At 56.4% G+C, this 13,410-nt stretch overlaps 1 protein-coding gene across 2 annotated transcripts in view; it reads right to left on the bottom strand.

Annotated features, from left to right (window-relative positions):
* The window catches only part of FGD1 (FYVE, RhoGEF and PH domain containing 1), a 425,310-nt gene extending 421,544 nt beyond the window's left edge, over positions 1-3,766 (bottom strand). For both annotated transcript variants that reach the window (XM_085629850.1, XM_085629851.1), the window contains exon 1: positions 2,653-3,766. In XM_085629850.1, coding sequence (XP_085485976.1) covers positions 2,653-2,788 — 136 coding nt within the window. In that variant the 5' untranslated portion in view covers positions 2,789-3,766. The remainder of the gene's footprint in view (positions 1-2,652) is intronic.
* Between the last annotated feature and the right edge of the window lie 9,644 nt (positions 3,767-13,410).

The following is a 13,410-nucleotide window of genomic DNA, read 5'->3' as shown; positions in this document are numbered from 1 at the left end:
GGACCCTCAGCCTTGGACCCTGATACGACCCTCAGCCTTGGACCCTGACACTACCATCAGCCTTGGACCCTGACACGACCCTCAGCCTTGGACCCTGACACGACCCTCAGCCTTAGCCCCTGACACGACCCTCAGTATTGGCCCCTGACACGACCCTCAGCCTTGGACCCTGACACGACCCTCAGTCTTGGCCCCTGACACGACCCTCAGCCTTGGACCCTGACACGACCCTCAGCCTGCGACCCTCAGCCTTGGACCCTGACACGACCCTCAGCCTTGGACCATGACACGACCCTCAGCCTTGGACCCTGACACGACCCTCAGCCTTGGACCCTGACACGACCCTCAGCCTACGACCCTCAGCCTTGGACCCTGACACGACCCTCAGCCTTGGACCATGACACGACCCTCAGCCTTGGACCCTGACTCGACCCTCAGCCTTGGACCCTGACACGACCCTCAGCCTTGGACCATGACACGACCCTCAGCCTTGGACCCTGACACGACCCTCAGCCTTGGATCCTGACACGACCCTCAGCCTTGGACCCTGACACGACCCTCAGCCTTGGACCCTGACACTACCATCAGCCTTGGACCCTGACACGACCCTCTACCTTGGACCCTGACACGACCCTCAGCCTTGGACCCTGACACGACTCTCAGCCTTAGACCCTGACACGACCCTCAGCCTTGGAACCTGACACGACCCTCAGCCTTGGCCCCTGACACGACCCTCAGCCTTGGCCGCTGACACGACCCTCAGCCTTGGACCCTGACACGACCCTCAGCCTTGGACCCTGACACGACCCTCAGTCTTGGCCGCTGACACGACTCTCAGCCTTGGACCCTGACAGGACCCTCAGCCTTGGACCCTGATACGACCCTCAGCCTTGGCACCTGACATGACCCTCAGCCTTGTCCCCTGACAAGACCCTCAGCCTTGGACCCTGACACGACCCTCAGCCTTGGACCCTGACACGACTCTCAGCCTTGGACCCTGACACGACCCTCAGCCTTGGCCCCTGACACGACCCTCAGCCTTGGACCCTGACACGACCCTCAGCCTTGGACCCTGACTCGACCCTCAGCCTTGGACCCTGACACGACCCTCAGCCTTGGACCCTGACACGACCCTCAGCCTACGACCCTCAGCCTTGGACCCTGACATGACCCTCAGCCTTGGACCCTGACACTACCCTCAGCCTTGGACCCTGACACGACCCTCAGCCTTGGACCCTGACACGACCCTCAGCCTTGGACCCCGACACGACTCTCAGCCTTGGACCCTGACACGACCCTCAGCCTACGACCCTCAGCCTTGGACCCTGACACGACCCTCAGCCTTGGACCCTGACACGACTCTCAGCCTTGGACCCTGACACGACCCTCAGCCTTGGACCCAGACACGACCCTCAGCCTTGGACCCTGACATGACTCTCAGCCTTGGACCCTGACACGACCCTCAGCCTACGACCCTCAGCCTTGGACCCTGACACGACCCTCAGCCTTGGCACCTGACATGACCCTCAGCCTTGTCCCCTGACAAGACCCTCAGCCTTGGACCCTGACACGACCCTCAGCCTTGGACCCTGACACGACTCTCAGCCTTGGACCCTGACACGACCCTCAGCCTTGGCCCCTGACACGACCCTCAGCCTACGACCCTCAGCCTTGGACCCTGACTCGACCCTCAGCCTTGGACCCTGACACGACCCTCAGCCTTGGACCCTGACACGACCCTCAGCCTACGACCCTGACACGACTCTCAGCCTTGGACCCTGACACGACCCTCAGCCTTGGCCCCTGACACGACCCTCAGCCTACGACCCTCAGCCTTGGACCCTGACTCGACCCTCAGCCTTGGCACCTGACATGACCCTCAGCCTTGTCCTAGGCGGTCTTCTTGTTTTTATTGTGTCCCCATTTGGAAAGCTTTGATACCATCAAAAGAGCTGCACGTTTGGAATGTGACAGTCGCGGGGGAGGAGTCACCTTACTGAGTTCATGCACGCGCTGCTTAGATCAATGGCACGTGCGGGTCACGGGTTCAAATCCCCGCTGACCGGCTCATATCAGCTTTACTGCCTTTACAACCTTTCAGTTGGTTAATAACACCTACTTAGTGCTATGAAATGGGAGCCTCTGCTACCAGCGCTACACAGAAAAATGATGACGTCAGCTGCTTTGCACTAAGGCCTCTGTGAAAAACAATTCAGAAATTCCCACGACAACTCCAATCCTCGGGTCAAGAGAGACAGTGAATTTCAAACGTCAGCTCCAATATTATGTACAGCGCGCGGACGAGACTCGGCCGACACGTGTTTCGCCCAGACTGACCCATCGGCTCAGGGCATCCATTGCAGCCCAGGGCAAAGGTCAAGTTCGTGGGAGTCCACGTCCCATGACCCTTAAAGGACTTTAACATAAACACACGTGCCCATGGACGGTGACGGCCCAGGTGACAGGTCCAAGAGTGGGGATACCCCAGAGATGGGGGGGACTCACGGTGGTTTACTATAACATTTCACCTGGGGAGGGGCCTCAGCCGGAGCGAAACACGTGCCGGCTGCTCCTGCTGGGAAACACATGCCTGCGTCACTGGGTACCAGAAACTCACAATATCCTATTCTGAAGCAGCGCCGGCAGCCTTACCGTGTCTGTGCGGCGGGGGCGGCGGGGGAGGGGGCCCCGCGGCCGGGCGGCAGGAGAGGCGCCTGGCCTGGTGCTCCGGGGGGCTGCCAGGGGGGCAGTTCAGCGGTGCCATCCTCCGTGGGCTGTTCAGCTGCATCCTTCGGGGTGAAGAGGGCACACACACCAGAATCAGAGCATCTCCGGGCGCCCTGGGGCAGCCCCCGCGGCTGCAGAAGCCCCCCCAGTGTCCAGGCTGTAGGGGCCCTGCTGGAACCCCAGCCGTCTGCCGGCCGAGAGCCCCATGGACACAGGGTGGCGATGGTTGGCCGGGTCAGAGGTCACGCCGGCTCCTGGTGAGGTCTGGGGGTGTCTAGGCCGGGACTCTGGGCCAGTGGCTAGTCCAGGGCGAGGCCTTGACATGTCATCTCCTGGTTCAGGTGGTGTCTGTGGCGAAAACCTTGGAGAGATGGGGGGCCCATGGCTCCTGAGGAACGGGGTGCTGGGCCCAGAAGGGACCCGAGCTGGCGAGCGCCCCCAAAGGACCCCTACAGCGGGTCCGGGTGGGTTGTAGCGCTGTGTGCGCCAACCAGTTAAACGTGGTGCCTGGTCTAGCGCCTCGATGCCTCAGTCACACCTCGAAGAGAGAAGCCCATACTCTACAGACAGAGCGGATATGGCGTCACTCCGACGCGCAGGGCGCAGAGCTCCAGGGACAACCGAAAATAACACCCACTCTCCCGGTATCAGCCGCCTGCGGCCCGGGGGCTTCAGAACAACAGGGGGCAGTTGTACCAGTGTCAGGGGTCGGCTCCTGGTTCTCCAGCGCAGCTCTCATGAGCGCCTGTCCCTTCCTGGCTGTGCATCTGTCTCGTCTGATTCTCTTGTCCGGTTCTTGTGTTCTCCTGGTAGTTTCTCACACAGTTCTTGTGTCTGGTTCTCTGGGTCAATCCTCCTTCCGGGTCATCCACTCGGGGTGTCTGCTCAGACTCTTCGCTCCCTCCAGGCCTCCTGCCTGGTTCTCCTGCCTGGGCCTCCTGCCTGGTTCTCCTGCCTGGGCCTCCTGCCTGGGCCTCCTGCCTGGTTCTTCTGTCTGGGCCTCCTGCCTGGTTCTTCTGTCTGGGCCTCCTGCCTGGTTCTTCTGTCTGGTTCTTCTGTCCGGGCCTCCTGCCTGGTTCTTCTATCTGGACCTCCTGCCTGGTTCTTCTATCTGTTTTTTCTGTCCGGGCCTCCTGCCTTATTCTTCTGTCTGGGCCTCCTGCCTGGTTCTTCTATCTGGGCCTTCTGCCTGATTCTTCTGTCTGGGCCTCCTGCCTGGTTCTCCTGCCTGGGTCTTCTGTCCGGGCCTCCTGCCTGGTTCTTCTGTCTGGGCCTCCTGCCTGGGTCTTCTGTCTGGGCCTCCTGCCTGGGTCTTCTGCCTGGTTCTTCTGTCTGGGCCTCCTGCCTGGTTCTTCTGTCTGGGCCTCCTGCCTGGGTCTTCTGTCTGGTTCTTCTGTCCGGGCCTCCTGCCTGGTTCTTCTGTCTGGGCCTCCTGCCTGGTTCTTCTGTCTGGGCCTCCTGCCTGGTTCTCCTGCCTGGGTCTTCTGTCCGGGCCTCCTGCCTGGTTCTTCTGTCTGGGCCTCCTGCCTGGGTCTTCTGTCCGGGCCTCTGCCTGGTTCTTCTGTCTGGGCCTCCTGCCTGGTTCTTCTGTCTGGGCCTCCTGCCTGGTTCTCCTGCCTGGGTCTTCTGTCCGGGCCTCCTGCCTGGTTCTTCTGTCTGGGCCTCCTGCCTGGGTCTTCTGTCTGGTTCTTCTGTTCGGGCCTCTTGCCTGGTTCTTCTGTCCGGGCCTCCTGCCTGGTTCTTCTGTCTGGGCCTCCTGCCTGGGTCTTCTGCCTGGTTCTTCTGTCTGGGCCTCCTGCCTGGTTCTTCTGTCTGGGCCTCCTGCCTGGGTCTTCTGTCTGGTTCTTCTGTCCGGGCCTCCTGCCTGGTTCTTCTGTCTGGGCCTCCTGCCTGGTTCTTCTGTCTGGGCCTCCTGCCTGGTTCTTCTGTCTGGTTCTTCTGTCTGGGCCTCCTGTCCAGTTCTCACGCCTGGTTCTCCCCAGCTGGCTCTCCTTCTGGTTTCCCGCTCTAGTTTGGACTCGTTTCTGGTTCGCCTCTGGCTCTCTGGTCAGGTTTTCACCCAGACTCTGAACTCTTCTCCGATTGTCTCCCTTGTCCGTGTCTCACGAGTCTTTTCACTTCTGACATTTAGTCCCCCGGTTCTTCTGCCTGGTTCTCTTGTCCTGGCTCTCGTTTCTGGTTCTCCTCTGGTTCTCAGAGTGTCCCCTGTCTCTGCCCTCTGGTTCTCCTGTCCTGGCTCTCGTTTCTGGTTCTCCAGTTGCGGTCACTTGTCTTGTTGTTCTTTCTGGTTCCACCTTCAAGGGTCTTGTATCTGGTTCTCGCAGGTTCTCCTCTGGAGCTCCCTTGTCTGCTTCTCTTTCCGGTTCTACCGTCTCTGCCCTCGTGTCTGCTCGCCGTGCCTGGTTCTCCTGCGGGGTTCCCCTGGCTCTGTCCTCCGGTTCTTCTGTCCAGACTCTTGTCTCTGGTTCTCCTCTGGTTCTCCTGCGGGGTTCCCCTGGCTCTGTCCTCCGGTTCTTCTGTCCAGACTCTTGTCTCTGGTTCTCCTCTGGTTCTCAGAGTGTCCCCTGTCTCTGCCCTCTGGTTCTTCTGTCCAGACTCTTGTCTCTGGTTCTCCTGCGGGGTTCCCCTGGCTCTGTCCTCCGGTTCTTCTGTCCACTCTTGTCTCTGGTTCTTCTCTAGTTCTTAGTGTGTTCCCTGTCTCTGTCCTCCGGTTCTTCTGTCCAGACTCTTGTCTCTGGTTCTCCTCTGGTTCTCCTGCGGGGTTCCCCTGTCTCTGCCCTCTGGTTCTTCTGTCCAGACTCTTGTCTCTGGTTCTCCTCTGGTTCTCCTGGCTCTGTCCTCCGGTTCTTCTGTCCAGACTCTTGTCTCTGGTTCTCCTCTGGTTCTCCTGGCTCTGTCCTCCGGTTCTTCTGTCCAGACTCTTGTCTCTGGTTCTCCTGCGGGGTTCCCCTGGCTCTGTCCTCCGGTTCTTCTGCCCAGACTCTTGTCTCTGGTTCTCAGTGGGTTCCCTGTCTCTGCCCTCTGGTTCTCCTCTGGTTCTCATGCGGGGTCCCCTCTCTCTGCCCCTCTGGTTCCTCCGTCCACCTTCCTGTGCCCAGCTCTCCAGCCAGGTTGCTGCCCCTCCGGTTCTGCCCTCGTGTCACTGCCCCAGCCCTCCTCTCCCGCTGGCGCCTGTGGTCACTTGGCCAGTCCCAGCAGCTGCAGCGCCGCCTCCGCCTCCCCTTTACTCTCCGGCAGGAATGACTCCCCTCCTGACTGCGTCCAGCCCAGATCTCCCCGCAGAACCCACCAGTCCAGGGTCCGGAGCTCCGGGCACCGCTGGAGCCAGCTGCGCGGCGCCCCCGGACGATCCGCGGTTCCGTGGAGCCTCCAACGTGGGAACCAGCCCTAAAATAGACGCGTCTCCAGATGCCAAGGGTGGGGGTCCCTCCAGGGGCCCCGGGCCGGCTGCGGGCTCTTCGCTCTTTCTTATAAGTAAAAGTTTACGAACTTCTGAAGAGTTGCGAGACTGGAAGACAAAAGGCTGCTCCGGCGGTCCGCCTGCGCCCCCGCATCCCGGCCCCTCCTTTCTCAAAACTTAGTTATTTGAAGTTATTTTTTTCCCTATCTTTGCCACTGTATGCAACCGGGCCCCTCCCCATCTGACGTCAGTGGTGCCTGCCCCTCCCCCTAAAAGCCCTCCACATGGCTGAGCTCCCCCGTCCCTCACAGCTGCAGCCAATCAGGGCGCGCGGTTTCATGTCACTACAAGTTGATTTTCAACGTAGTGCAACCACTGATGCCGGAATCTCGGCAAAATCCAAACAACGTCTCTCCCGTTATGACCACAGAACTCTAAATCCCAGAATGCAAGGGGAACGATGGGGTCTTCTTGTCTGTCCGTGTGTTCACGTCCCTCATCCACTCCGGCCTACTACGTCTAGCTCCTCACGTCGTAGAAGCGCTATCCATGGGTGTAGGCGCATTGCGGGGTCTGACAATGTCCACAAACCCGCAGACCACCCACAGTCCGTCTTACCTGTTCATTAGCCTCAAGCCCCCACACTGTCTGTCCACAGGATACATCTCCCCTCACTGTCCACAGGATACAGCCCCAAACTCCCAAACTCTTCACAGGATACACCTCCCCTCACTGTGTGTCCATAGGTTACACCTCCCCTCACTGTCTGTCCACAGGTTACACCTCCCCTCACTGTCTGTCCATAGGTTACACCTCCCCTCACTGTCTGTCCACAGGTTACACCTCCCCTCACTGTCTGTCCATAGGTTACACCTCCCCTCACTGTCTGTCCATAGGTTACACCTCCCCTCACTGTCTATCCACAGGATACACCTTCTGTAGGAAAGTAGGCTCCCCTTTCATGGTTACCCCTGCTTTGTGCTGGTGTCGTAGTGTTTTCTGACTAGTCTGACTGGGACCCTGCTAACCAGGACCCCAGTCTCTGCGCTTCCTCCCTAAATTGGCTGTGGTGAGTACCTTGGTACATTTCTAATTGGCAGCTGGTGTACCCTTGTAAGACCCTAGTATATGGCACTAAGGTACCTGGGGGCCTAGGTACACTAGGGGTCCCGCATGGGCTGCAGCATGTATTATGCCACCCATAAGGAACCCTCCAAACGCTGGCTACAGGCCTGCCTTGGCAGCCTGCGTGAGTTGGTGCGTCACCTCTCACGAAAGATAAGTCAGCTTCCATCTAACCTCGCCGCACTTAAAACCTCTAAGTCACCCCTCTAGCAGGCCTTTCAGCGCTAAAGGCAGGGTGCTGGGTTCTAAGAGTGAGGGTGCCCCTGCATGAGCAGGACACCCCTGCAACCATCGGAGTCCATTCTCCTGGGTTGCCAGCGAACCAGCCATTACGATAGAGAGGGGCCATGCGTCATTGCGCGATGACCATCTCTAAAGTGGCTGTAATGAAACCTGTCATGTTTGCCATCAAACAATTTGGAATCATACACCCACACCGTAAACGGTGCGGGAGGTATGATTCCATGCACTGTGGGGCCCCTCCGGGAGGCCCTCGGTGCTCCTGGTACTAGTCTTCCAGAACCGGACAGCAAGCCAGGGCTACTGCCGACCAGAGACACGTTTCTGCCCTCCTTCTGCTGAGCCAAGCTCGAGCAGGGGAAGGCACAACAATAGGTAGCCTGCCACAGGGAGGCGTGACCACATCCCAGACAGGACTTAGTGTATTGGGACAGGGTGGGGCGCTTGCCAGCGCCACTCAGACTGCTTGAGGGGCACATTTGGTGCCCTCCTTGCATAGTTCAGCTCAAACCAGTTCGGGGAGCCGTTGGCTCCCGCTCTGGCACAAAACTGGACGAAGGACATAGGAGTATCCTCCCCACTTTCCAACCCCCTCCCCTGGGAGGGAACCCTGAATCGTCCAACCCTTTCCTTAGGGTACTTAAGGACTTACCTGAGGGTGGGTTCCTAGATTCGTTGTGGGATTCGATACAGATCAAATCTGTGTTCTCTTCAACCGTCAGTACATTCCGCCCGAGTCGTGCAGATCGTGTCAGACTGGTTGCATCGGACTACGCTTTTGGAGCCGAGACTGTAACCGGGAAGACTCCGTCTGCTTCTGATCTCTTCGTTCTGCAAGCCCGCTGCACCGTCAGTGTCCGTGCTCCATACAGGTCCCTTCCAGGTCCTGTGGACATCGAAAGACACCCGAAGGAATCTCCCTTGGAGTGAAGGAGTCACAATCCTGCATCCGCAGGCACCGCAACACAGCTGACCGATTGCTGATCCTGGCCTCCCACCGGGTCGGTAACACAGGTGACGGTTCTACAACTTCCTCCAGGCCTGTACTGTCTTCAGACAAGAGTCTGAGGCCAGGATCCCTCGTCGACACTGCTGGAACCGAGCTCCTGTGGACCGCGTTGGCTGGCCATCGCTAAGGCTGGGCAACTCTTGTTTCCAGAAATCCCCGGGCCCTGTCGAGGGTCTCCTTTGCTTCCAGTAGGCTCCCCTGCTTGCCTGGGGCCTACCCTGTCTCACTTGAATGTGGGCCTTGCTGGTCCCAACACCATTCATTTTGGTCTTCTTCCACGTGTTGCCGTTGCCAAGGCCTGTGGGTGCTCCCGCTAGACACTGACCCCCTGGATAGCGACATCAGACGTGGGACAGCTCGTACACCATTCCTTGTCGCCCTTAGAGGCACCTGGTCCACGTAGCTGCAGAAACAAAGGCACCGTTAACTCAACGTGTGACTCGCACTGCTGTGTAGCAGCCTCTGAAACTGCTCACACCCGTCTCTGGGGCCGCTGCACACCCTTCACTAGAGGACAACATCTGGAGCCGCTTCACACCTACATCATGAGCGACAGCACTGGTGCTACTCTACTCCTGTGACTCACGCTGCTGCTGCTTCATAGCAGGCTCTGAAACTGCTTCACATCTGTCGCTGGGGCCATTGAACATCCGTCTCTAGAGGGACACCACTCAAGCCATCGCGCGTGTGTGACCGGCACTGATGCTTAGCAGTCTCTGAAACTATGGCACACCTGTCTCTGGGTCCACTGCACATCTGTTTCTAGAGGAACACATCTGGAACTGCTTCACCACTCTCTCTAGAGAGACACCACTGGACCTACTGTATGCTTGTGACTGGCACTGCTGCTTAGCAGTCTCAGAAACTGCTGAACACCTGTCTCTGTGGTCACAGTGCACCTGTCTCTGGAGGAACACATCTGGAGCTGCTTTACACTGTAGGAGAGTAGGATCTGCACTTATGTTGCCCACACTTTTTTTCTGATGTATACACTGGTTTCTGACTATAGTCTGGCTGGGTCCCTGCCAATCAGGGCCCCAGTCTCACTGATCTCTCTAAAACAACTTGGTGTGCATATTAGATGCACTAGTGATTGGATACTGTGGTACCTTATGAGCCCCTAGTATATGGTACCTTAGGTACCTAGGGCATTGGTACTTCACAGGCCTACCAGGGGCTGCAGCATGTATTATGCCACCCCTGGGAAGCATTCACAATCTGACACCACAGGCCTGCTACTGCAGCGTGTGTGAGATAGTGTTAGCACTCCTCACTGAGGTATAGGTTCCTATATCTCACCATACACACACATATAAACCTATCAGTCAACCCTCTTGCAGGCCCTAATAATCCTGAGGGCAGGGTGCTTGGTTTACTATGTGAGGGGGTGCTTTTGCGTGAGCAGGACCCCTCTGCAGCTGGCAGAGTCTATTCTCTGCTGCTGTTTGTGGATGCGGTTAAACCATATACTCTTAAGTGCATTATAACCTCGCGGTAAATGCTAACTTCGGAATGACTGCATCAAAACATGTCGTGTTTGGTGTCAAACAACTTGGAATCATACCCCCACACCAGGAGTATGATCCCACCCTTCTAGAGGGGACGACATGTACCCACTGTACTAAACGGTAGAAATCTTCTAGAGCCCTGGCATCACAAAATGGATGCCACCAGCACAGACACTGGGCTGCCCTCCTGCTGCTGACCGAAACTCGCAGTGGAGGAAGCCCAACAAAGGGTATCCTGTCACAGGGAGGTGTCACCACCTCCCAGACAGGATTTAGTGTATTGGAGCTGGGCGGGTGCACTCTAAGAGTGCTTTGAAGTCCTGCACTGGGGGAGCAGTAGGCTCCTCTGTGCATATGCCAGCTCAAACCGGTTCAGGGGCTACCTGCCCCTGCTCTGGCCCGAAACTGGACAAAGGGAAGTGGGTGTAACCACCCACTACCCTGACCCTCCCCCTCCTAGAGGAGTGGTCATAGAGCTAGTCCCTCCCCTATCTTCACTATAAGATACCAAGCATTGCCAATGCAACTCAGATTACCCTGGACGACGCTCTACAAAGAAGAATCCTGGCCCTTCGACGTTCCACTATCTCTGGAAGACTGAAGAATCTCCTTTGGAGTCAAGGAGTGACTCCCCTGCTTGGCAGGCACCAGTAACTTTACTCAACGGTTGCAAACTTCATCGCTCCCGCCGGAGTCCGAAGTCCCTGCATCCCCTGAAGCAAATTTCCTGACCTCTCGACGGCCATTTTGAGTCCCCAGCGAAGCTGTGGCATCTGGACCCCACGAGTGACGAGGAACAGCAATACCAGGGAACCGTGCACTGATTTCGAGTGCAAACCCTGAACAATGGTCTACGAACTTGTGCTTTGGACCATCTGTAGTCCAAGTCCCTAGCAGGTCTGGTACCAAAAATCAGCAGCCTACCCCGTCCCGAGTGACCGTGGGCTCCTGTGGAACTTGTCCTGCAAAGGCATCTTTGCGGTTACTTGCCCGTTGGCTAGTGACTCACCCGAAGACTTTCTCATCAACTTCAAGGGCTCTTCTGGTTGCTCCAGGCCTGCCCTCACTCACCCTTGCTGGGAAAGTCCATCAGACCTTGCTGGTCTGCATCATCGTCAATCTTCATTCCACACAAGACTTGCAGTTGCTAAGGCTTGTTGGTTCCAATTCGGTTGCCAATACCGTCACCAGCTGCAGAAAAAGTGGGACGCTCCGAATCCAGCTGCTGGTCATTGTCGATCTCTCCTGGACCTCGTGAGCGAGGAGACAAATCACCATCGATGACCTGAAACGACGCAACATCAGTGGTTATCCATCCTGCTGGCCACCGGTCACTGGCAAGTGACTTTGAACACTGTCCCCTCAATTTTCAGGTCCTCTTCAACTTCAATCCATCTTCGGATTCCAGCGGACACCTCTTCAGTCGTCTCAAGCAGCAAGTCTTCATTGGTCTCCATTGAAAACAGCATCGCGACCCGACACCAAAAGACACCTATGCACCCGGCTTCCCTGGGTGAGGTAACTCGTGCACTTCAGTGCCCAAGTGTGTGTTGGCCCTCGAAATACTTACCCTGTAAGTGGCTTGCTTGTTGACTTCTTCGAAGTGCCCTAAAACTTTAAAATACAAACCGCGACTTGCTCCATTGTAACCTATAGGAAACCCGTGGCTGTGTTTAGACTCTGCCCGCGTCTCCCGTGGGCTTGTTACTAACCTGCTAACACTGCAGTAGTGAAGCCCCAGCGATTCCCAACGCCCTAGGCTTTGTCATTTTGCAAGTCGAGTTTGTTAAACCATTTTCTTAGTATATGGTCAGATACACCCCTAGGGCTACAGCCATATTTGTGCTTAATTTATTGACAACTGTTGACATTTGAATGTGTATCTGGGTTCTAATCTCACAAAGAGATTAGTAGAGTGTATCTATAAATAAATACATATATATTTGATATATATACCTGTGTGGTGTCCTTTTCATTTGGTAATTCAAGAGATTATAAGGTAAAACAAGCTGCTTTACATTCCTCAGAGACTTAGCCTGAAGGCTGCTCTCCACAGCTACCACTAGGATAGTTTTCTTTAAAAGGTTGTCTTAAACCTATCTACCATAAGAGTCCAATTGGACTGGTGCAAGGTGGCCACTATAACTAGTGACCAGCATATGCCAGGCCAACTTCTCACATACACCTACATCTAGAGGGACAGAACTGGTGCTAGTCTACTCCTGTGACTCACGCTGCTGCTGCTTCATAGCAGGCTCTGCAACTGCTGCACATCTGTCGCTGGGGCCATTGCACACCTGTCCTAGAGGAACACATCTGGAGCTGCTTCATACCTATCTCTAGAGGGACAGCACTGGTGCTAGTCTACTCCTGTGACTCACGCTCCTGCTGGTTCATAGCAGGCTCTGCAACTGCTGTACATCTGTCGCTGGGGACATTGCACACCTGTCCTAGAGGAACACATCTGGAGCTGCTTTACACCTACATCTAGAGGGACAGCACTGGTGCTACTCTACTCCTGTGACTCACGCTCCTGCTGGTTCATAGCAGGCTCTGCAACTGCTGTACATCTGTCGCTGGGGACATTGCACACCTGTCCTAGAGGAACACATCTGGAGCTGCTTTACACCTACATCTAGAGGGACAGCACTGGTGCTACTCCACTCCTGTGACTCACGCTGCTGCTGCTTCACAGCAGGCTCTGCAACTGCTGCACATCTGTCGCTGGGAACATTGCACACCTGTCCTAGAGGAACACATCTGGAGCTGCTTCATACCTATCTCTAGAGGGACAGCACTGGTGATACTATATGCCTCTGACTGGTGCTGCTGCTTAGCAGTCTCTGAAACCGATGCACACCTGACGCTACTGTACCACCTCTGGAGCTGCAGCACCGCTGTCTCTAAAGGGATGACCCTGGAACACTTGCAGAAGTGTCTCTAGACTGACACCTCTGGAGCTTCTGCACACGTCTCTAGAGAGAAATCTCTGGAGCCGATGCACACCTGACACTACTGTACCACCTCTGGAGCTGCTGCACCGCTGTCTCTAAAGGAATGGCATCGGAGACCTTGCACATGTGTCTCTAGAGCAGCAGCTCTGGAGCTTCTGTACACGTCTTTACAGAGACATCTCTGGAGCCGATGCACACCTGACACTTCTGTACCACCTCTGGAGCTGCTGCACCGCTGTCTCTAAAGGAATGGCATCGGAGACCTTGCACATGTGTCTCTAGAGCAGCAGCTCTGGAGCTTCTGTACACGTCTTTACAGAGACATCTCTGGAGCCGATGCACACCTGACACTTCTGTACCACCTCTGGAACTGCTGCACCGCTGTCTCTAAAGTGATGGTTCTAGAGCCCTTGCACAAGTGTCTCTAGAAAAGCACTTCTGGAGATT

The sequence above is a fragment of the Triturus cristatus genome, chromosome 10 (assembly GCF_964204655.1).
Source record: "Triturus cristatus chromosome 10, aTriCri1.1, whole genome shotgun sequence".
In the NCBI taxonomy this organism is placed as follows: domain Eukaryota; kingdom Metazoa; phylum Chordata; class Amphibia; order Caudata; family Salamandridae; genus Triturus; species Triturus cristatus.
This window is presented reverse-complemented; position numbering and strand designations above follow the sequence as displayed.